This window comes from Jaculus jaculus, chromosome 3, assembly GCF_020740685.1.
Source record: "Jaculus jaculus isolate mJacJac1 chromosome 3, mJacJac1.mat.Y.cur, whole genome shotgun sequence".
In the NCBI taxonomy this organism is placed as follows: Eukaryota; Metazoa; Chordata; class Mammalia; order Rodentia; family Dipodidae; genus Jaculus; species Jaculus jaculus.
This window is the reverse complement of record NC_059104.1, coordinates 40,816,343-40,842,340: the sequence shown is the minus strand read 5'-3', so window position 1 is coordinate 40,842,340 and position 25,998 is coordinate 40,816,343. Positions and strand designations below refer to the sequence as shown.

Sequence of the window (25,998 nt, the reverse complement as noted above, 5' to 3'; positions counted from 1 at the left end):
GTATGGCAGACATTGTTGAGCCTGATACCCCACTCCCAGCAAGCATTTCCTGTCATTGGATACTCTGGGGAATCTGTGATCTCATGTATCCTTCCCCCATCTGTGGTGAAGAATTGATAGGCTCAATACTGTACTAGAATCTCTACCTGCTGTTGCACATTTTCGTTTCAGAACTTTGGGGAAAGATGATGTTTTTTCCTCCCTATCAAAGATTATTAAACTCATCATCACTGAAGACTATACATGTCAAAAATTTACTGCAAGCTATGTAACATATTTTTTTTTCTGATTTTTTGGTGTGTGTGGTGTATGTTTTCATGTCTGCAGATGCATGTTTACTGACGTGAATGATGTCAATGCCAGGGGACATATGGTGTTCTCTTCCATTGCCCTTCTGACTTCTTTCCTTGAGATGCTGTTGTTCACTGAACCTGGACCTTCTGTAGATTGGTAAATCAGTAAGCCTCAGTGACCCTCCTGTCTCTGCCCACGTCAGGGCAGGTGTTACAGGAGTGCACAGCCATGACCAGATTTTTATGTGTGTGCTGAGGGATTGAACTCAGGTCCTCATGCTTGTATCCATTGATCTATCTATCTGTTACACCTCTTCTTCTCTAAGTTCAAAGTTACAAAGAAATATGAGTATCATACATTTTTTAGGAAATCTTATACTTTTCAGGTTTCATAGAGAAATTTATCAGTTTATATATTTTAAACTCTTTAACTCACTGCATTAAATAGATTGTTATTAGAGTTAATACTTATCACTTCTTTATATAAGCCTTTTCATTTCTCATAAATATTAAACATTAAGAAAGTACCTTGGGGTTGGAAGGCTTAGCTGTTAAAGTGCTTGCCTGCAAAGCCAAAGTCAGGTTCAATTCCCTAGAACCTATGCAAGCCAGATGCCCAAGGTGGCACATGAGTCTGGAGTTTGTTTGCCGTGGCTGGAGGCCCTGGTCTGCTCATTCTTTCTCTCTGTCTCACTCAAATAATAAATAAATAAATAAATAAATAAAAAGAAAGAAAATACTCTGCTCAGGAAGAAGCTCAGTAAAAGAGCACCAACTTAGCACATAGAGAAACCGAATTCAATCCAACCACTACCAATTAAAAACAGATGAAGAAAATATTCTCAAACTACTAATATGTTACTTTCCTTCCTAGGATGCATTTCTTTTTAGCCCTTTTCCAAGTAGCCTTCCAGACCAATGAGACAGCTAGCTAACTAGGCACACACAAACACCGTCTGTTATTTCCTTTCTGTACAGTGGATCACTTGAGCTCTTCTCTTGATGGATAATTTATTGTATATGACAAGATGAAGAATATATTTTATATTATTCCTACATTTCCAAAAATATTCCATTAAGTATTGGTTCATCTAGCACATGTCTGTAAATGAACAGTTGAAAATATCTTAACCCTTTAGGGACAAATGCATAGAGGAGTCATATGCCATGGTGTCAGTGGCAGTGGCAGCTAAGAGGCAGGATTGTGCCCTTCCTGTTTCTAGAATGCAGAGTTATATCTGGGTCATTGCACTCAGCAGGGAGCCTTGAAGCACCCCCAACTTAGTATACCAGGAAGCTGAGTGTCTTTGACCTAGTTTTGTGCTAGAGAAAGAGAAGGTCGCCAGGGCATGGAGCCTGGCTTTTAGCACTGTGCTTGTCCACTCCTGGAAAGATCCCTAAAAGGTTAGCTTCATGAGCAGCCCAATGCCAGAAAATAAAAGTGCCGTTAAGGCTGGTGTGCTTCCTTCAGAGGCAAGTGCCCCTTCACATTAATGTTTCAGGTGGAAGCAAATTGAAAGGGAATTGTGAAGCCATTAGCATTCCACTTTGTTTGCCTAAATTTAGACAGTTTTTTTTTTTTTTCCTGACTCTATACCATGACCTTCATAAGAGCATTTACTTTAGAAAAATTGTCACTGGATGGTTTCCTCCTATTTCTTTGAGACATGTTTTTAAAAGCCTTCTGTCGATTTTGCAATCTGATTCTTTTTTCATAATTCTGCTATGTAAATTTAAGAGGAGTTGTGCTTCACCCTCAGGATCTATGAAGGGGAGCATGTTCCAAGCTGTGAGAAAGGTTACCATTCCTTTGTTAAAAACAATTAACCTAGACAAAGGGTCAATGTTCTCACTCCAGAGCTAAAAACCCTTCCCTACCTTTATTGTCTTTCTCCACTATTGCAATAGCTTTGAAAAAAATCTTGCTTTGAATCTTAACATTGTTTAGTGAATTTTGCTTTGTCAAAAACTTATTTAAAAATCACTGAGGTCAGAAATTTTATCTCCTTCTTCCTTCCTTCTTCTGTCCTTCATTTTCAGGCACTGTCTAGATTAATTGTTTAAACTGGCCATGAATTCATTCCATAGACCAAGGAGGCCTTGAACTTGTGTTCATCTTACTTAAGCTTGTAAAGTATCTAGGGTTACAAGCTTGTACAACCAGGCCTGGCTCTATTGTATCTTTCAAAAGTGGTTTCCTATGCTGAGTGGGTTGTATTCTATTAGAAAAGTCCCTGACTATTCCACAGCAAATCCTCAGAAACAGGAGCCTTGTTTTATTCCAAGGAGTTTGTCTTTTGAGGATGTTTTAAACAATTTTGCCTCTCATTTCTCAACCAGAAATGGTACCATGACAGCTCTTTAATCTTGACACTAGAGCATTGATTATCAGGCCTCACTCTACTTTCCTTGCCTCATATCAGAATGACAGGGAGTCAAGTAGTCAGTTAGGCAGTTGGGGTGACTGGGCCCCTGAAACTATCCTTGAAATCTCCACTTTTCCAGAGATAACAGTGTGATCTGACTTCTTATCTCTTCCTGAGATTTGTTTTTCCACAAACAACCTGGAGGCGTTTTGGGAGGGAGATCTTTTTCTAGAATCTTTGTATTGTGGTTGATCAAGCTCACCAGAACTTGGTGTCCTGGCTAGCCTTTTCATGACTCAGCACATAGGCCAAACCAATCAACTCTCACTCTGGCACACGTAAGCCAGAAGATAAGGCCCACCACCAGAAGGTTCTGAGTACATTTGTGGGTGGAAGGCAAGCTCCTTGGGTTGTCAGACTACTCCTGAACCTCCAGCTTCTGGTGAGTTTCTCCTCATTTCTTTCAAGGGATAACCCCCTAACCACTACTTTCTACATGGACTCTTTACCTCCTCCTGCTCTCCATATGGCAGGAGCTCTTTGCTTTCTTTTCTTTCCTCCGTACAGTTTTTCCAAGATGTGGGCACTCAAGCCATGTTGGGACATTCATTTTCCTTCCTTTCCTACTGTATTTGCCTGAATAAGTATAATAATTTAATCATTATCCTTTTCAGTTTGGTTTGCCCAATTCTTTGAATAAATGCAAATGCAAACCTACGATTTAGGGTTCAAGTATTTTCCATAATCTCTAACACCCCATTTCAAGGCAATGACCAAATTCTGGGCAAAAGGAATGTGGGAGTGAACTCTAAGGACAACCTATAGGGAAGAGCTTCTGATGGATATTACAAAGAATTTTTTCTGAGAATATTGCTGTGAGATGCTTTTCTGCTAAATCCCTGCCTTACAACTACCCTTAAAATAAATCTCATAATCATGCGATCAGCCTGCTTAAATCAATGTGAGATCTCATGTTGTGTATCTGTGGCCAGAACAGCATAGATGAACAATATTGACAAGCAATGTTTAGAGATGCTGTAGCAGACAGCTTCAGGTTCCCTGAGATGAACTTCCAGACCAGGCATAATTATGGAGGAAGGGATATTTATTGAAGCCAACAGATTCAGGGGAAGTTCCATAAATGGCAGAAGAAGCTGGCCTGCCTTCACAGGACCAAGCTGAGACAGAGAAGCACAAGCCAAAAAGCCAAAAGCCACAGCACACATGAGGAACTCCTGTGAGGTACCCTTTGCATATCTTTATTTTGAAATCTGAAACCCACCATCACACCTTAAGATCCACCCAGTGACACTGCCTCCAGCCAGGTTGCTGCAGATGTAAACTACAAACAAATAAACAACTGAATATATTGGGGGCCATTTATTCTATTCAAACCACCACATTCTGCCCCTGACCCCCAATAGATTAATAATCATAACACATTGTAAATTGTACTCAGTTCAATTACAAAGGTCCCCACAGTCTTGACCAATTTAGGATATTGAGACCTGTAAAATCAAACAAGTTAAATATTTCTAACATATAAAGGCACAGAGTAAGCATTTTCAACTGGTATAAGGCATAGCAAGGAGAGACTAAATCAAGGAAAATTCAACTACCATCAAACAAACATCAGACTTCTGAAGTTCAAGTTCAATACAACCAAAGACTGATAGCCTCCAGATTTTCCAATTCCACCCCTCCAGCTGGGCAGAGAAGCCAGGGACCACTTCCACCTCAGGCCAACAGTGCACTCTATGGTAGTGCTTGCATAGTCCTGGTATATCCAAAACATCTTGAAGTCTTCATGCAAACAACAGTCCATCTTCCAACGACTCTTTCAGCTTATCAAGGCATCATGCCCTGCCTCATTCCACATCTCAGCAGCAGCTCCTGGGACTGTGTGCAATTCAGGACCACTCCTCACATTTTTCATGCTTCTGAAACCAATACCAGGTGTGCAGGACACAGCCATATTCTTAATTCACAGACAAAATAAATCATAACATTGTAAAGCAGGTTCCTTCTCCAGTCCACTCTTTCCAAAAGTGTTTGCATTTCTATGATAGTCTTTCCTCAGGCATCCTTTCTGTGGTAAAGCAACTGGACCATCTTCCTTTGAGATTGCTAATGTGTTTGACAATAGCAGATTCAGTAACCTAAAACCAGTCTCAGTGCCTGTAATTTTAACTTGCTTGAGGTTTTCCAGCTTAAAATCTTAAATCACTCAGTCCAATATCTCCAGCCAAGCATATCAGTCCATTGCAAAATTAACCTTGATTAAATTCTCTGGGCATGGGCAACAGGATGCAGCCAGCCCTTATGCCAGTAGCCCAGTTCCAACAAAGTCCTCTGCAGTCTTTCCTTCCCCTTAGAAAGCTCATAAGCCAAGCCTCAAAGTCCAATATTGTCTACATTTAGAATTCTCAAACTCTCATCATAATAGTCCATAAAACTTGGCTTACCACTCTAGAAGGCATCTTCATTTGCAAGCACCAAATCCATGCCCATTTCTCCAAAACAAAGGTTCCAAAAGATCAACATCTATATGGTCAGGTTCATCTCAGTCCACTCCTCAGTACCAAGTTCTGTAGCAGACATCTTCAGGTTCACTGAGATGAACTTCCAGACCAGGCACAATTATGGAGGAAGGGATATTTATTGAAACCTACAGATTCAGGGGAAATTCCATAAATGGCAGAAGAAGTGGGCCTGCCTTCACAGAACCAAGCTGAGACAGAGAAGCACAATCCAAAAAGCCAAAAGCCATAGCACACTTTAGGAACTCCTGTTAGGCACACATTGCATATCTTTAGTTTGAAATCTGAAACCCAGCATCACACCTTAAGATCCACCCAGTGACTCTGCATCCAGCCAGGTTGCTGTAGATGCAAACTACAAACAAATAAACAACTGAATATATTGGGGCCATCTATTCTATTCAAACCACCGCAGATGCTGACTGATCTTATGCTATGCTCTTTGCCCAATTTTCTCAGTCACCTGATTAGGCTCTTGTCCCAGATCAAGCATACATGCATGATAAATGCTGACCATAGTGCTGATGACAACATGGTCGATAATGAATTGCCTACAGAAGTGCTACAATTCTCTTGAAAACAATAGGTGGACTTAGGGTGAACACGTGAATGGAAAGCATGCATGTTCTGGGTCAGCAGAGGTCTAAATGCCCTCCTTTACCAGTGTTTAGGGATTATTCAAACTCAAAAGTTCCTAGTACTTTGCCCATATATTTCTACTTGCTGAAAAATTACTTTTCTGCATGTGCAATAACTATATCAGTGATTGTGTGCAAAAGCTACAGCCACAGAAACATCAAAGCAGCTGCAACAGCAGTAACAGTAGTTGGAATGACTCCCATGGTCAGTTTCTTTATCCTCAAATTCTGCTGCAGGCAGATAGCCCACTCTGGAATAACTCTGAAGGTTTGTCCCCTATCCCTCAGGCTCTTCTCTTAGAGGCAGCTTGCCCAGTCTTGGATAAATGACTCCAAAATTTAGTTTCTATGATTCCAGGGCTATGTCCCTAAACTAGGCAATGAATTATATGCCATTTATTAAAAAAAAAAAAAAAGAGAGAATTGTGTTAAACAAATCATCAACCTATATTGCCTGCATGCCAATTGTAAGATGTTTACCAGATCTCACTTTTTTTAGTAACATTGTGAGGGTTAAAACACATTTTAATTAATTTGATTATTTATTTAAATTAATGCAACTGCTAACATGACCTTGAAAATAATATTTTATTCTAACTGTCTTTAACATTTAGGATGAGATTTTTTTTTTTTTTTCTGACTCCTCTATTTAGATTGTGAGATTTTGGTGAAGAAAGACTTGGCTAATTGATTAATTTATTCTCTTTAACTGTAGCTTAGCTGTGTACAGTGAACCTCAATTAACAAAGACTAAATGTACATTTTATTTGAATTCATTAAAAATATTTCTCTGCAACACCATCAAACTACACAAATGTCTCAAAAACTGACCATTTCATAACTCTACAAGTCATTGTAGTCTTGTTCATCTAAGTATGCCAAATCTATATTAACTGTCACAAAAATTCTATTTGGCAAAATGTATATTCAAATAACACATGACCAGGAATAAAAGAATTACTTGAACTCATGATTTCTAAAGACAAAGTTTATTTTTCAACCCTTAAGGCTTTTAGGAAGTATAAACTTAAGCTAATCTCTTTTTAATAACTATTACCATTAATATACTTTTCTAATGTTTATTCCCTCATCACCTGATTATATTCACTTATATATACCTGTTTAACATGTTGTAGGATTAGCAAATACATAACCATAATTATATAATGTCAACAAGTGTGATTTAAAAGTACAATGGAAAATAATCTGATTTTACTACATTCAGTAGCCTGCAATTGAAAATTAAGATCCAGGCATAAATTTCATTAAAGACATAAAGCACATACTCAAAGGAAATGAGCTATAATAAGCACAATATCAACAAATGCTAAACTTCTTTTACTATACCTGTGTACGCAAATTGAACAAGGTCCCAGAGGGCATTGGGGTCTATGCCTTCCATTTTGATCTCCTCTTGCTTGGCCTCACAAACATCACTTGTAAACATGGCAGCAAAATAGTCAGAGACAGAACTCAGAACAAGCCTGAAAGAATCACAGGGTCAAATTTAGGCTGTGTGAATAAAGAATATAAACACTGTCCTAACCGGAATACACCTCACATGCCAAAATCAGTTATTAGTCATTCAGCCACCCAAGCTATTTCTTTCTTTCCTCTCTTTCTTTCCTCCTTCCTTCCTACCTTTCTTTCTTTCTTTCTTTCTTTCTTTCTTTCTTTCTTTCTTTCTTTCTTTCTTTCTTTCTTTCTTTTTTCTTTCTGTCTTATTTGGTCTATTAAGAACTGACTTGGGATATTTTGCTCCATACTTTGGTCTCACAGCATTCTTACTTTTGTGTATGTATGTTTGTGTTTATAATTAACACCCCCACCAAACAGCACACACAGAGACACAGATATTAGCAGGGGACGGTAGGGTGGTTTTAATTTATTTTGTTTTGTAAAATCTTAATTTCATTATACTCTAAATTTTACTGTTTTAATCGAAATTTAGAACTCAGTCCTCTCATTGTTTTCCCAATGTAATATGTTGCATATTTCTAATTGTTTACCTTTTTTTCCCATTAGGATTATAGGTGTTTGATAATTATATTTTTATATGAAGTTTAATTAGTATTTAGTCTTATTCATCTGAGCACTTTGGGAACAGTATATATAATCATATGAGTAACTTCTTTCCAACCAATTAATTTTCCAACTGTTTCTATGAACATTTTTCTATATTTCAATAATTTAGTGTATCACACAAATGATTGATTTACAATTAATTCACTTTCTACTTATTTTTTCTTTTCTTCTATAATTTACTTTAGGTGATCTAATATTTTATCTGGTATTTTATCAGAACCCACTTAAAATCTTCATAGCTTTATTTTTATATACATCTGCTACCATAAATATTTTAAATAATTTATTTTAGTAGTATTTGCATCATTTTTCTGATTATTTCAACATTTAATTCATCTGTAGCTCAACTTCATCTTCAGTCATCAGGATGTACTCTTCACCATGGACTACATTCTCTTATTTTTGCATATACTATAAATTTAATTATATTGCAGACATCATGTTTCACTTCCTGAAAAATTAAAGTCCAAGAGGACCATATGAATTTCAGTTTTAGGTCTTGTTTTCTATTTAGATTTTTTTTATAGTATCTGGGTTATTATTATCATATTTATATCATTAATATTTTAAAGCAAAAGAATAAACATTTTGATTTACCTGGAGATTTACTTTTGCTATATTATAGTTAAGAGTATCCATTTACTTAAACCATACTGCTATGGAAGTGTAGTTGTGAAAAACTTATGGAATTAAACACATGGAATATATGCTCAAACAGAGAAAGGGATAAAAAAGAAAGAACAATAAAAAATTGTCTAGAAGATTATTGCACAATTGAGTTAGTAATTCTATTACCTTTATGTGTGGAGCAAGATAAAGAAAATACATGTAAATTTGTGGAAATTCAACACAGAAAGGTCCACTAATTGTAGATGGAATTATAAATGAAAAAGAAAAAAAAAAAACAGGAAGAAAAAGAAGCTATGACATTGGGTTGAAACCAGAGGAAGCGATATAAATTCTAGGTTCTTAACATAGTTTTTTTTTTTTTTAATTTTTTTATTTATTTATTTGAGAGTGACAGACACAGAGAGAAAGACAGATAGAGGGAGAGAGAGAGAATGGGCGCGCCAGGGCTTCCAGCCTCTGCAAACGAAATCCAGATGCGTGCACCCCCTTGTGCATCTGGCTAACGTGGGACCTGGGGAACCGAGCCTCGAACCGGGGTCCTTAGGCTTCACAGGCAAGCGCTTAACCGCTAAGCCATCTCTCCAGCCCCTTTTTTTAATCTTTCAGTGTGTATATAGATTAAATGTCCCTGAGGAAAAGAACAGAAGACAGAGCTGGAGCAAGAAAAATATAAAACTGATCAAATACTTCTTTCTTGTCAAAAGTAAGGAAATGGTCAAAACTCATGAGGACTCGTCAAAAGAATTAAATATCATAATTAAATATGCAAGCAACTTCCATGTACTTTCTCCTTCCAAGAGAATTTTAAGAACAATGAGAATGGTCTTTAATCCCAGCCTTTGTGAAGCAGAGGTACGAGGATCACTGTAAATTTGAAGCTACCCTAAGATTACATAGTGAATTGTGGGTCAATCTAGGGTAGAGTGAGACCCAATCTTGAAAGAACCAAAAAATATAAATAAAAATTAATATTAAGGAAAATTTTAAGAAATAAGAAGGAGATACATGTCAGTTAAAGGTAATGCTACCTGAACATTTTCATAATTTCAGTCACTTTTAAAAAATAATTATCCTATAATTTTATCTTCTCTGTATTTTCATCTTCTATATAATAGTTGTGAATGGCTCTGGTAAGAATTAGCATGTCATTGCTGGAGAGTTGATTTAGTATTTTTAAGATGCTTGCCTGTGAAGCCTAGTGACCTAGGTTTGATTCCCCAGTACCTAGCCTGATGCACATGGTAACACATGTGTCTGGATATATATATATATAATTTTTTTTTTGCTATGTGTAGAGGCCCTGGTGTGTACATTCTCTATATCTGTACCGTTTTTCTCTCTCAAATAAATGAATAAATAAATAATATTAAGAAATTAACATACACACAATAGATATTCTTTCTAGTAAAATGTATTCCAAAAGTGTAAATTTATGTACTTAAGAAGTACTTTATGAGAACTGAAGAGATGTCTCAGCAGTTAAAGGTGTTTATTTGACTCCCTAGTACTCACCCATACAAAGTGGGTCATATGTCTGGAATTTATTTGTAGTGACCAGAGGTCCATGGTGTGCCCATTCTCATTCATGTTTTCTCCCTCCCTCTCTCTCTTTCCCTCTCTCTCTATCTCTCCCTCTCTCTTTCTCTCCTTGCACATACTTTCCAAATGCATATATAAGCTTATAATTATTAAGGCAAAGGATAGTATCTAGTTAGAAATAGCTAAATCTACCACTTCATTGTGCATTTAACTAGATAATAACTAAAATATATCATTTATATTCTTTTTAAAATTAAAAAAAATGTTTATTATTTATTTATTTGAGAGTGACAGAATGAGAAAGAGGAAGAGATAGAGAGAGAGAATGGGTGCGCCAGGGTTTCCAGCCACTGCAAACGAACTCCAGATGCGTGCGTCCCCTTGCGCATCTGGCTAACTTGGGTCCTGGGGAATCGAGCCTCAAACCGGGGTCCTTAGGCTTCATAGGCAAGTGCTTAACCTCTAAGCCATATATCCAGCCGTCATTTATATTCTTAAAGTTGTGTACAATCACTAAAACACAGACATCTTAGAGCCAGATTTGATGGCCATCATTTGCAATCCCAGCGTTTGAGATGCTGGGGCAAGGCAGTCATCAATTTGAGGTCACACTTCATTCTGAGATGTGCACCCAATGACACACAGAGACATTTCTTCCTACCCAAAATTAAAGGCTAACCCCACAATGCATGACCCACATACCCCAACATGGAGGGTCCCGGTGGAGGGGGGAGGACAGGGAGGAGGCTAATAATGGTGCCAATTTGAATGTATTCACTGACTACAAAAGTAAAAAAAATAAATAAAAAGTATAAAACAAATAAATAAAAACAAATTCAAATCCCTGGGATATTTCTCATAAACCAGCTAAATATATCAGTGCCAAATGATGAGTTTTACTAAAAGAACTAAATATAATATTGAATGATGCAAGTATAATCCACCATAAATAGGAGGCTCTATATGATTTCTAGGTATTCTAGCTTCTAAGAAATATATCAATATCAATAGAACCAGCTAGCCCTTGGGTATTATGTCAGTGTTTACAGTACATCCACATCCTAAAGTGAAAAATAAAAATTCTGTGACTTGCATAATTCCTTGTTCAGTTTTTGTAAACATTACATAAAATGAGCTCTATCAAATATAACACACAAATTATTGCTAACTCTAACAGATATGCAGAAAGATGTATACTGCATTTAGATATAGTGACACAGAAGTTGTGAATTAGAGTTTAGGAGAAAGAATTAATATGTGACAGAAATGAACAACTTCAGTGGTCCCATTTTAGCTTTTACTAATGCAAGTGAGGAATGAAGAAAAACTATGTCCTTGATTGATGGCAACCATTTTCAAAAATCTCTAGAGTCACTAAAATTCAGTTACTTACAAATCTTATTGAAGGTTTGCACATTCCCCTTCAATTTTTTAAAGTGTTTGACACTGTTGACCTCCTGTTTCTTTCCTTTACATGTCTGCTTTAACTAGGGCACAATATCTATCTTTGCTTTTCACTACATTGTCATTGCACAGCTATGTCCCTGGAGCAATGACATTAAGACAGATAGAAACAAAATAGTCCTCTCCAAAAAAAGAGCATGTAATCCAAGAAAAGCCCCTCACACCCCAGCACCTGACATCTGGGAACCCAATAGGTAAGAGTGCCAAAGTACACAGCACTGCCCTTCCCCCAGAGTGTGACCAGGCAGCAAGTCATGCTCAGAGTGTCCTGGGAGGCCAGTGAAACAAGCTACATGTTGACCTGCTCCTATTCCCTGGCCTGCTTTCTTTCTTTCTATGGCCAGTGGATACATAAATATCCCATACCTACAGTCCATGCTCATCCTGAGCTAAAGGGGATTTGGCTTATGTCACCATTCTCCAAGATATTTCTCAACCCACCCCTCTATGTTCCTAGAGCCTCGTGTCACCTGCGGGTCAACTACAACCACTTCCTTGACCACTCCTTCATTTCCTGTTTTTGTATTTTTCTTCATCCATTTTGCAACAAGTCATTGACTGAGAGACCTGTGAAATTATATATACATACCTTTTTTTTCATACTGTAGTGGTTATTATGCTATGATTACTTTAAGCAGAGTTTTAACTCTTCTGTTGTCTATATTATCTATTTGGAATATCTTATTCTTCATGCATTGTTGATTTAAAATTGCTCATTGGTTTTCTCAAGTATGTAATACCAAGGTTATAAGCTTTTATATTTGAAGGAAACCACACTCTTATTTTTTTTTTTTTTTTAATTCTCAACTGGATAAACACTGCAGATTTTAGGTCAAGAGTATTTAATTGAAAACTGAAACCTTCATACAATATTTATCTGATAGTTATTACTAGGTTATGGATAAAGAATGGTTTCTTAATATATAATGATATGACCTACTGAATTTGAAGATATTGTTTTCCTACCAGCTTCATAATTTTTGAACAGTAATGCTTTTTTATTATTGGATATGAGTTTTATACATCACAAAATAAATCCAAACTAACAGTTTCTTATTTCAGCCTTTAGGAAATAATTGCTAAGTGCCTTTAACACTAATATATAATAGGAAGCTCATGTCTCTACAGAGAATAATTCCTCCCTCCTTTTTTCCCCTTTCCCTTTCCTTCCTTCCAAGTCAAATGCTTAATAATCTCTGGAAAGCAAAAGTACCTTTGTTAGGATCTTTTGATGATATGTTGCAATAATTAAAAATCTTGTGTATTTGGAAGTAATTTGATGACATACAAATACTGATTCTGCACAAAAGGGGTATTATGTTTTAAGTCCCATTTCATTTCCTTGTAGAGTATAATTAATCAAAATAATGTACATAATGTTTTCTTTTAATGGAATATTAAAATAATATATAGTCTTAAAATTAAAAACTTGATTATCTCAGATAAGTATGTAATATTTTGAAAGGCTTTGTTTTACTCTGTATAATGGAGTTTGTCTTTTATGAGTCAAATATAATTTCATTTACATTTAAGCTTACATTTGATCATAAATTTATTAAAAGTTTATCATTACTACTTATTCTGTTGTATGTTGCCTATTCTCTGGGAGTAATTTTTTCTGACTTTTTGTGATAAGATATGTTTATTCACATTGTTTCTATGAACATTGACTTGTAAACATTATGCCCAACATGGAGTACATTATCTATGTAAGATTTTTCCATTCACATCTACACAATGGAATGACCTCTAAAATGGCAAAATAAATATAAAATTTTCATAACCTGAATGACTTTCCAACATATACCTTTATATCACATCAGATCAGTCAATGGAAATCCATTAATTTTTCTACTTTTGAGTTTCAACTACCCAAATATTTAGAGGCTATTCACTTTAATATACTTTGCATTTTAAAATATGTATTTATTTTTTGGCAAGCAGAGAAAGAAAGAGAGATACAATGGGCCTGCTAGGGCATAATGCCACTTTGCCACTACAAATGAACTCCAGATGCATGTGCCACTTTGACGTTTTAAATTGGTTGTTCGTTTGCAAAGAGAGAGGGGGAGAGAAGCGAGAGAACGGGCATGCCAGGGCCTCTGGCCAGTGAAAACAAACTCCAGACCCATGTGCCACTTTATACATCTGGATTGACATAGTAACCGGGGACTCCAACCTGGGCATTGATGTTGTGCAAGCAAGTGTCGTTAGTGGTGGAGCCGTGTCTCGGGCCCTACACGTGCCTCTTTGTGCATCTGCCTTTAGGTGAGGAGTGTGGAAGCAAGCCCAGGTTGTTAGGATTAGCAGGCAAGTGCTTTAACCACGGAGCAATTTCTACAGCAAAATTTGCACTTTTGCCACATGTTATATCATATACACATGCATATATATGACTATTAATTATTCTCTGGAAAATAAAAATTCAGTTTATCAAAGTATTTGAAAATTAATACGAATGGATATTATTAACAGGTTCTTGATATTTCACTGAAAGTTTGATTAGTCCTACATGACATACACTATTTATTCAATGTCAAATGTTATTTCATACATTTTCAGATATTGATTTTAGTTTAATGTCTACATTTTTTTAATATTTTCTTCTGGTTTTTCAAGGTAGGGTCTCTCCCTAGCCAAGGCTGACCTGGAATTCACTATATAGGATTATTGTGCCCTCAAACTCATGAGAATCCTCCTACCTGTGCCTCAGGAGTGCTGGGATTGAAGGTTTGGGCCACCATGCCCTGCTGCTCAATGTCTGAATTTTTATATTACTACCTTGGTAGAAATAGTGCCACATTTTCTGGACCTAATAAAAATGGTCCACTAGTAGCTTTATGTACACCTATAATGTTATTAATTAACTTTAATAACTATAAAATAACAAATTTCAATTTTTAGTTTTATATAAATCTTAAATTAACTAGTTTTAAACAATAACTAACAGCTATACTAAATTATTTCTTTAAATTTTGACAATATACCTTACTGAATTATAAGTTCAAGTCATACTTCCTAAACAATAATTCTTTTATTTATTCTTAAAAGCATCAATCAAACTTTTTTTATTGTTTATTTTTTAAAAAATTATTTTTTTAATTATTTATTTATTTGAGAGCGACAGACACAGAGAGAAAGACAGATAAAGGGAGAGAGAGGGAGAATGGGTGCGTCACGGCTTCCAGCCTCTGCAAACGAACTTCAGACGCGTGCGCCCCCTTGTGCATCTGGCTAACGTGGGACCTGGAGAAACGAGCCTCGAACTGGCTCGTTCCCTAGGCTTCACAGGCAAGCGCTTAACCGCTAAGACATCTCTCCAGCCCTTTATTGTTTATTTTAATTTATTTATTTAGTTGAGAGTGACAGACAGAGGAAGAAAGAGGCAGATAGACAGAATGGGTATGCCAGGGCCTCCAGCCACTGCAAATGAACTCCAGACATGTGTAACCGCTTGTGCATCTGGCTAACATGGATCCTGGGAAATCAAGCCTTGAATTAGGGTCCTTAGGCTTCACAGGCAAGCCCTTAACCTCTAAGCTATACCTCCTGCCCAATCAAAATTTTAATTGTGTGCATTTATTTAATAATTAGAATGGTGGTTCAATGCCTAAAATGGTATAACTTCTTCCAGAAAGTAAAGCACAGTAACAAGTTATCAAAGAACCCAGTTCTTATAGAAATGCAGATCCCTAGTTATGTAATCCTAATGTATTCTGCAGTCTATACACTAGCCTGTCGCTCTTACACATGTGAAAGCACAGTTCCAGGAGGGCAGACTATATACCTATGTGCAGGAATCTTCCGGTTCCCCACAATCAGGATGACATCACAGAGTTGCTGTTGCTTCAGGTAACTCTCCATTTTCCTGAAGGTTTGCTCAGCATGATGAACTGCTTGATAGAATTCTTCAGAGCTACTGGAATCCAAATCACTTTGAGGTGTCAGTGAATGGTTGGAGGCCGTCAACCTGTAAAACACACAGAAAGAGGTGATGTTCATAAAAGAACATGTGTTTTACAAAATGGAATATGCATTTGAACATTTTAGAAACTTTACTTGAAGGAAATTTTATGGAAATCAAATAAAAGAGGCTGAAATTTTTTTGTGGTTAAATGATTTGCTCTAGGAAACAAAAAATGTTTAGAATTTCTTTTGTTTAAAAAATGGCCCTCACCTGGTGTGGTGGCTCACATCTTTAATCCCAGCACTGGGGAGGCAGCTATAGGAGGATCACAGTGAGTTCAAGGCCAACCTGAGACTACATAGTGAATTCTAGGTCAGCCTAGGCTAGAGTGAGACCCTATCTCAAAACAGATAGCCACCCCCCCCCCCGCAAGGAGTAGAGACATTGTAGAAGAGAGGGCTTAAAGAATGTTAGACCCAGAGGATAGGAGGTGCCTAGGAAATGCTTTAATCTGGATATAAAGTCACTGTTGTATTTATGATTTCACAGCAATTGTCATTACCTGTACATAACATGAATAGTATTGGACCCATTACTATTTCATCATGTTTGAGAGATATAGTGAAGACATAAAGATAAAAAGTGACTAATTTGAAGGAAGAATTCATTCAATAGATGAATAAAGAATGAAAGTAAATGAAGTAGACTAGTATCAAAATACATTATATGTATGGATGAAAATTCTGAACAAAAAAGGAAATAAATGACAAAATTTCAGTAAGTAATGAAATAAATTATGACATTCTGTTCATAGCAGATCAGCTTGGGTAATAAATGATAGTGTATAAAGTCACTAGAAGGAGTCTGAAAGTTTTATCACAAAGAATGGAAACTGAGGTAATTGGCATGCAAATTACTCTGATTTCATGATTATAAAATATATATAACATGATATTTAAATTGAACAAGTATATTTCAGTTGCAGCATTTTAAAATCATACAATGGAGAATTTCATAAATTCCTAAAATAAATGTAAATATGATTGTATTTTATAATAACTAGTGAAAAGTTACAAAAAATGAATTTCTTAGCAGTTGCTACAGAAAAGGAAATGAGAATCTTCAGTCAAGCATATTCAATATAACAAATGTGATACTCATAAGGAATTTGTCAAGAATGTTTCATGCTTATGAAACCATAGGCCATTCCTCAGCACAGTAGCAAAAGTTAAATGAAATGTTAGCAATTAAAACAAAATGTATGTTTAAAAGATAATGAATCGTGAGCAAAATTGACTTCATATAGGGATGCCTTAATCAAATGAAGCTGATATTTTATTGTATTGCAAACAGTATAAGTTATTGAAAACATTTCCTCTTTAGGATCCATTAATATGTCTGTATATTTTATTTCTTATAATTTTGTAATTATATTTGTAATGTAATGTAGTCAAAGTAAAAGTAAAGTTATTAGATAAAATACATAATTACCTCCCAAATGTTTCCATGCACAGAGAAGATCAGAAAGAATCTGCAAAGAAGCTGTCAATCTCAAGCCATTAAAAGCATTAGCTAACTATTATCTGTTATATTTGTCTATATACTATAATTATTTTAAGCAGACTTTCTGAATGATTTCTTTAAGTCCCTGAAACTAATATAAATATGGCTGCACCACATGCTTCCCTTTCACAGGCTTACAAACTACCAACCCTGGAATATGTCATTTGTCATCATATATTTTAGGAATAAGAAAGACTGGAAGCATGGCAGAATTCTTCCACATAATAAAACTTTGAAAGTAAGTCACAACATTCACTTTAAGGTGCCTTTAAATCAAGCAGGAATGAATTGTTGGCTCTCAGGAACCAAATGGTGCTACAGGTTCCAAAATACATCACAGTTCTCTTAAAAGATATCTTGATGTTTCCAAGTTATAGCTATAATTGAAGAATAGGGTCTAAAATCAAAGAGATTACAGATAAAATCTAAGAAGATATAAAGAAATCATATTGAAACCTACTTTTTTGGACAATGGAACACTCAGGAGCCATAGATTATTACTAGAAAATTTTCAGTGCCAGAGATGGGGTGCCTTCCAGTGATCTGTTGGCCAGGGAGGTCCCTGATGCCCCCAAAACAATACAGGCTATTGCCAAGTCCTTTGGTTTCCCGCCATGAATAGATAGTAAGATCCTATTGCTAAAGACTCCACATACTTAGGCTGCAAGGTCACTGAGAAATCAAGCTGGAGCTGAGCTAAAAACCTCCTCCATGTAGTCCAGCTGACAGAAAGCTGGAAAAAGCCACACTGCATGCAGCTCAATGGGAGAGAGAGAAATCACCAGTGAAGATACTCCACAGTGGACACTGCAAGCCAAACAGGCCAAATGAGCCAATGGGTACAATAGTGGCACATGTGTTATGGGAGAAACCACCTGACCTCTAATTTGACTGAAGACCCACTCCATGGGTGGGAATAAGCATCCCTGATGCTGAAAACCTACAATAGGGATAGTCATGAGCCCTAGGGGTGTAATGTCTGCTGCTGTCTGGCTAAATGTTTCTACTATGCTCATCAAACTGCTCAACAAGCACTTCTCTTAAAATTCATACCCACATATTAATACTATTCTCACTTTTTCATTAGAGAACTTTCTCTTTTCAGATGGCAATGATCTTGGGATGACTCACAATGCATCATGGTGCTGAGAAGAAGTGACAGAGGAGTGCTCAGCACTGCAATATCTCGATTACACCTTCCAAGGCTCAGCATCCATGGCAAAAGAGATGACATAAAGAATGTAAGAGCCAAGAGAAGGGCAGGACTCCTTATAACATGCTCCTTCAGACACAAAATGGCCTGGATATCCATGACCTCACAGCACCTGACACTACCTACAAATGACCATCATAATAGGAGGAAACAGTGATGACACCAAAATAGAAGAGAGACTGAGAGGGGGAGAGGGTATTATGGACAGTGGAGCTTCAAAGGGGAAAGTGGGAGGAGGGAGGGAATTACCATAGGATATTGTTTATAATCATGGAAGTTGTTAATTATTTAAAATTAAAAAAAAGAAACACTCTGTTTTACCCAAGGTAGTATGAAGCATTATTAAATGAATAATAAAATAGGAATATACAGTTTTAGAACTTATTGAGATTCTAGGAATATAGTAAAACAGCATAGTATTTGACAAAAATGTTCTCAAAGATAATGGTATACTTACTATCAAGATGGTTCTTTTATGATTCAGGTACTCTAACAAACCTTGAATTTAATGTAGACTTAAGTTTGCAATTAACATCTTATCTTCTTTCAGGTGTGAATAATGTGTATGCATGGTATGTGTGTGTGTAATATATATATTACACACACACACCATATTTATATATATGTATATATATGTATATATATGTATATATATGTATATATATGTACATATATGTATATATATATGTGTATATGCATATATATACATATATACATATATATGTATGTATGTATGTATGTATGTGTATATGCAGAGATACACATGGGGGGACCGAAGGAGACCCTTGCATATTCTCCATTATTACCTTTCTTATTTGTTTCCTTGACACTCTCCTACTGAACCCGGAGCTGCCAGGTTGGGTCAGAATGTCTAAGCAATGAGCCACAGTGATTCTCCTGTCTTCACTCCCCTTAGTACTGGAGTTATGGACAAGCATGGTGGGATCCAACACTGAAGTTGGGATCTGGGGATTGAGTATTGGCCATCTCAAGCCTTCATGATTGTGTATCAAGCAATAACTATCTACTGACTGAGCCATATTGCAAATTGGTCATATTTTAGTTGGATTATTCTCTTATGTCATCTCTTCCCCACTCCCCATCCTCATGAGAACCCTAAGAAGAATAAATCTTTAAAGATAATTTGAAATGCTGAAACTTGAATATTGAAGGCTTGACTCTAGTCTTTACATAATGGAACCGAGCCTTAAAAACTAACAAAATATAAAATGAAAGATTAATGAGCTAGATATTGAGTTTAAAAATTTACTGTTTCTGGATTCAAGTTTTGACCAGATTTTATTTTCCCAAAGGTTCTCATGTTTTGACATTGACATTATTCTTTCTGTGAATGAATCAAGGGCATTTGTTCTGTTTGGTAAATGGTAATGTGGTATGACATGTTTCATCTTGTAAATTTTTAGGATGTTGAGTTGCGGATTTGAAACACAGATTAATGCTAGGGATAATGTTACAGCCTGCCAGAGTGTAGACTTTCCATATTTCAGCAGGTAGCCAAAGGTCTGCATGGCCTTCTCTGGAACAATCTCCTCAGCAGGGTAAGAAATTGAGTAAAACAAGGGTAGGAGGATGGTCAATCAAAATTCTAGATATTCTGAATAAGACATATGAAAGCATGCTTTTTAAGGGAATGCCACATCCAGAAGCCATACATTGTTACTACAACATTTTCAGTGGCAAGGATAGGATACTGTCTAGTGAGTTCTTGGTCATGGAGGTCTCTGTTGCCTCCAAAACACTACAGTCTATTGCCAAGGTTCTTAGTTTCCCACCAGAAACAGATGGTAACACCCTATTGCTGAAGTCTCCACATGCTTGGGCAGCAAGGTCATTGAGAAATCAAGCTGGGGCTGGGCTGAAAACATTCTCCCTGTAGACCAGCAGACTGAAAGCTGGAAAAAGCTACACTGCATGCATCTATATGGGAGACAGAAGTCATTAGTGGTAAAAAGAATGGACACTGCAAGCCTCAAGTTTGGCCAGAGAGGCCAAATGTTCAAACAGGTACAATAGTGGCGTGACTGTTTGGGGAAAACCAACTGTTCTCTAGTTGGACTGGAAGCCCACTCTATGGGAGTTTGTATATGCCTCTACTGAAAAGTTAATCAAAAGCTTGTGGTGGGGGAAGTCATGAGTCTTAGAGGTATAAAGCTAGTCTTGTCTAACTAAATGCATATATTATTTTCACCAAACTGCCCTGTGAACACTATACTTAAAGTTCATATTAATATATTAATGCTACTCTCACTTTTGGTTAGAGAAGCTTTCATTTTCAGATGGTGGTGACCACTGTGATGACTACAAAGTCAACACAGTGCTGAGAAGAAGTGACAGGGGAGTGTCCAGCACAGAAACAGCTGTACCATGCCCTCCAAGGCTCAGGGTCCATTGTGGCAGAGAGAATGTAAGAGCCAAAGGAAGAATACAACTCCTCATAATGCAACTGTTGAGACAGAAACTGGCCTCAGTACCCATGACCTTGCAGTGCCTAGCAATACCTTCAAATGACCATCATAATTGTAGGAAAAGACAATGACATCAAAATTAAAGAGAGATTAATGGGGAGAAGGAAGGGATATGATGGATAGTGGAGTTGTGAAGGGAAAATGGGGGAAGGGGAGAGAATTATCATGGTTTATTTTCTGTGAGTATGGAAGATTTTTTTTTTTTTTTTGGGGGGGAGTGACAGACACAGAGAGAAAGAGGGAGAGAGAGAGAATGGGCATGCCAGGGCTTCCAGCCTCTGCAAACGAACTCCAGATGAGTGTGCCCCCTTGTGCGTCTGGCTAACGTGGGACCTGGGGAACGAGCCTCGAACCGGGGTCCTTAGGCTTCACAGGCAAGTGCTTAACCACTAAGCCATCTTTCCAGCCCGAGTATGGAAGTTTTTAAGAACAAATTGTACATTAAAAAATAAAATAAAATTTGCACAGGGATAAGGAAACTAAGGCAAACCAACAAGCCATCTTGAGTGGCTGCAAAATAGCCAAACTTGATTTTGGGAGGTTTGGGGTAGAGTAAGAGGCCAGTGAGAAATTAAATTAAGTGACGGAACAGAAATTGGGTTTTGCAATGGTGGAAATATAGACAGATTAGAGGGCTGGGCCTGAAAAGAGGAAGACAAACAAAAGGGGTATAAGGCTGTGGAGCAGGCTGACACCTGAGCTGCCCTCAACTATGAAGGCCAAAGAGGTCATGTGGCTCCCTGGATTACACTGGGTCTCTGGGCATCCTAGATACTGCCCAAACTGGACCAACAGCTGGCAGGAATTAAGAGTCAAGGTCCAGCAAATGGAGGGGGAGGAGCTGCAAGCTAGAACCTGAAGGAGGAAGGGATAGGAATTAGCCATTTCCCCAAGGTCACACAACCTAGAAGGCAAAGCAGTGCAATGTGCAAATAAAACCATGAAATTTCTGAAAAACATTAAATAAATGAATGTGACCCAGCATTATAACATAAAATAAGGAAAACATCATTATCACATATCTATACTAAAGCATAAGCCAGTGTTAAAAATGAAATGATTAGTTGTGTTAAGCATAGTGATTTTCAAATTTCTTAATAATCCACAAGGGAGAGGTTCATATCTTGGAACTAATATAATGGATAAAGTTCAAGCACCAGGTGTTACCACTTAGATGCAAGAAAAATGAATACCATCATTAACACTGCTTCTGGGTACAATTTTATTTTAAAAGATAATTTTAATTTTTAATAAAGCTTTTATTAGAAATATTGAGAATCAAATGTACCCACATGGACAGGACAAAAACAAGTGTATGAGCCTATACAAAAGTTTATTATTTGTCCTTACCTGTAAATTCAGGTTTCACATTTAAATGTCAATAAAATGGGGCTGTAGAGATGACTCAGATTTTAAGTCCCTTTTCTGCAAAGCCTAATAAGCTGAGTTTGATTCCCCAGTACCCACATAAAGCCAGACATACAGTGGCACATGCATCTGACATTGGTTCGCAGTGGCTAGAGGCCCTAGTATGCCCATTCTCTATATCCCTCTGTCTCATTTCTCTTTATCTCTCCTTGCAAATAAATACAAATAATTAAATGTTAATGAAATGTTATTTAAAATTCCTTATATTTGTGGAATTATAATAAGAATTATATTTTAAGGTCTCTGCATTGTAAGCTTTAGGATTATTTCTAAAGAAATTCATGTGCATAACATTTTACATGAAAAGATAAAAACAGGGGCTAGAGAGATGGCTTCACAGTTAAGGTATTTGCCTGAAAGCCCAAAGGACCCCGGTTTGTTTCTCTAGGACCCACGTAAGCCAGATGCACAAGGTGTTGCATGCATCTGGAGTTCTTTTGCAGTGACTGGAGTCTCTGGCAAGCCCATGCTCTTCTTCTCTGTCTCTTTCTCGAATAAATAAATAAAATATGTTTAAACAACAACAAAAAGATTAAAAGAAATAACCCTCATATGAAACAACTCACATACTATTTGTTTCTGCTTTTATTTTTGTATAGGCTCATACACTTTTTTTTTTTAAATATTTTTTTTGTTCATTTTTTATTTATTTATTTGAGAGCAACAGACACAGGGAGAAAGACAGATAGAGGGAGAGAGATAGAATGGGCGCACCAGGGCTTCCAGCCTCTGCAAACAAACTCCAGACGCGTGCGCCCCCTTGTGCATCTGGCTAACATGGGACCTGGGGAACCGAGCCTCGAACCGGGGTCCTTAGGCTTCACAGGCAAGCGCTTAACCACTAAGCCATCTCTCCAGCCCTCATACACTTTTTTCTGTCCTGTCCATGTGGGTACATTTGATTCAAACTTCTGATCCATAGATATGCCAGTTTTGAGCTACAAGAAATTTTAAATGTTTGAAGTTATGAATATGACATATTAAAAAGTTTTAAGATTTAAACTCAAAGTTCATTTTGGTGGACAGTGATATGGATAATTGGAGCACACACATGAGCATGTGTCTGCACGTGTGTACTCCATATACATATGAACACATATGCGCAATTGTACACACAGCATATTCACATACATATGCAAAAAGACAGCACATCAAATCATCTGTTGTCTTTAAGAAACATACCTAACTGGCCATGACGTCCATAAACTGAGTCTAAGGATAGAAAATAATTTCTCAAATGAGTGGAATCTGAAAGTAAGCTGAAATAGGTCATCTGATACCTGAAAAAGTTGACATCAACCTAGATTTTCAGATGAAATTAAGAAGACTGTTACATATTAATAAAGAAAATAACACATCAAGGTGACAGAACAAAAAAATGCTGATTAACTTCTGTGCCTAGCTGACAGACTCCTATAGGGGTGTGTGTCACTGGGGCAAATCTGAATTGCAGCCAAAAGGTATGGAAATAGCAGTATGAGCTCTGGCAGGTATTTGCTGTTTTTTAGTGTTTGCTGGCTGGTGGTGTTTCTCACTTTCTTCTGGGATTTATGAATGGGAGCCAGTTCTTTTGCCATTGATGGAACTTCCTCTGGACCTATAATATTGAAATAAATTACTTCCTCCCATAAAACTGTGGTTGTATGCTCAGCCTAGCAACATTGCAACTGTCTACTATAACTTTGGTACCAGAGGGTGAGTATGTTGCTGTATGAACAGTCTGATCATGTGGATTTTGGTCTTCTGAAATATGTATATTGGAGGAATACTGATGGAATTGGTAACTAAAATTGAAGATGCCTTCCAGAGCAGTAAGCCACATTTTATTGGCTACTATAGTGAGAGTTCAAAAATGCTAAGTGCAGAGAAAATTATGTTGGCTTATGCTCTTCAAAAGGGAGATAAAGACAGCAGAGAACTTGGTTGGAACTGGGATATTTGTGTAAGTTCAGGCTGCATCCTTCTGGCTAATCCTTAAAAGCTATATCAAAATTGAATTAAAAGTATGGACTGGTGCGCTTGGAGAAATTCATAGAACTGAAAGATAAACAGCTTATCACAGGAAAAAATTAAGCAACTTAAATTACAGGTACAGAGACTGGTTTTAGATTACATAAACTGATATTGACAAACAGATTACAACCATTAACTATAGCCCAGCTACTTCACATTGAAACAATGGAAAAGACACCTCAGTTAAATACCACCCCAGAATAACTGGTTGGTAAAAATGTAAATTCTGGGCTGGAGAGATGGCTTAGCGGTTAATTGCTTGCCTGTGAAGCCTAAGGACCCCGGTTCAAGGCTCGGTTCCCCAGGTCCCACGTTAGCCAGATGCACAAGGGGGCGCACGCGTCTGGAGTTCGTTTGCAGAGGCTGGAAGCCCTGGCGCGCCCATTCTCTCTCTCTCCCTCTATCTGCCTCTTTCTCTGTCTGTCACTCTCAAATAAAAATAAATCTTTAAAAAAAAATGTAAATTCTTTGGAAGGAGATAACTAAAAGAAAGAAACCTCATCCACAATTTAATGATTCATTTCCTTCCTGAATTAATAAAATGGCTTTGTCACTACACACCTGCCCCTGGTTTTGGAAGTATGAAAAATACAGGGAAGTGGGTCATGAAATGCACACAGTTCCAGGATCCACTACTGAAATGCAGCATGGGAAGTAGTGTGCTGTCCCTGTGTTATAGAACAGTGAGGCCACTGTAACATGGACAGTGATTTACAGTGGGGGGACATGAAGATGTTTTGGATATACCAGGACTTTGCAAAGACTACAGAGTGCTATTGGCTCACAATGGAAGTTTTTCTTGGCTACTCATCTCAGCTGGAGGGATAGAAATTAGAAATCCAGAGACAGTCATCACTAGTTATGATATCTGACTTGAACTGCAAATATTTGATGTTTGACTACTGGTTTTTAATTTCTTTATTGGTCCTTTCTTTCCTTCTATTGTCTTCTTGCAATGGAAATGTTACACTGTGCCATTTTATGTTGAAAGTATATAACTTGTTTTGATATTACCAGACTTATATTTATGAGACAGTCTTAAAGTTGGTAAAACTTATGGGATACTTAAAGTAGGATACAATTTTCAGCGTGAGGTAGCTATGAGTCTATGGATTCCACAGGCAGAACCTAGTAGTTTGGATGTTTGACCCCATAGACTCAGCTGTTTTATTTAGTTTTCAGTTTTGATCCCTAGCAGGTAGACTCCAGTTATGAGGGTGATGTTTTCCTGTGAACTGGATACCAGCACAAAGGGGAAGGAGATCAACACAGAGAAAAATCAACTCCTACCAAATCAGAGAGCCAGAGCCTCAGAGGCCCCCAACACCTCAGCACTGCAGCAGACCAAAAATGAACCCAACATGGCTCAGGGAAATTTTGCGGAAGAGGGGGCGGAAAGAATGTCAGAGTCACATGTTGGGTCATGATTCGCAGAGACATTTATCATACCAATAACTGGGGGCTAATGCCACAATGCATGACCCATTTTCATTAACAAGGAGGGTCTAATGGGAAGGGGTAGATCACAGATGAGCCTAAATAATGGTACCAAACTGCCTGTATTTACTGAAAAGAAGACTAATAAATTAAATTAAAAAAATGAAGATATTAAAAAACATATTTTTATAAATACATACTGTAATATCTGTGATGCAAATAACTTTCAATATATAATGTCATAGTTTTCTTTAAATATTCAAAATGATAGAACTCAACCCAAATGGTATTGTGGGAAACCATATTAAATAAATATAAGATTTGCTTTTTACTAACTAGCTGCAGTGTAAAAAAAAAACCACTTTAATTAAAATGACTGCTAAAGGGCTGGAGAGA

The 25,998-nt window shown here is 37.0% G+C and overlaps 1 protein-coding gene across 1 annotated transcript in view; it reads right to left on the bottom strand.

Moving 5' to 3' along the window:
• The window catches only part of Klhl1 (kelch like family member 1), a 382,842-nt gene that overhangs the window by 232,289 nt on the left and 124,555 nt on the right, over window positions 1–25,998 (bottom strand). Inside the window, exons 2-3 of the mRNA XM_004651015.2 lie at window positions 15,343–15,525; window positions 7,185–7,321 (exon numbers count right to left, since the gene is read on the bottom strand). Coding sequence (XP_004651072.1) covers window positions 7,185–7,321; window positions 15,343–15,525 — 320 coding nt within the window. The remainder of the gene's footprint in view (window positions 1–7,184; window positions 7,322–15,342; window positions 15,526–25,998) is intronic.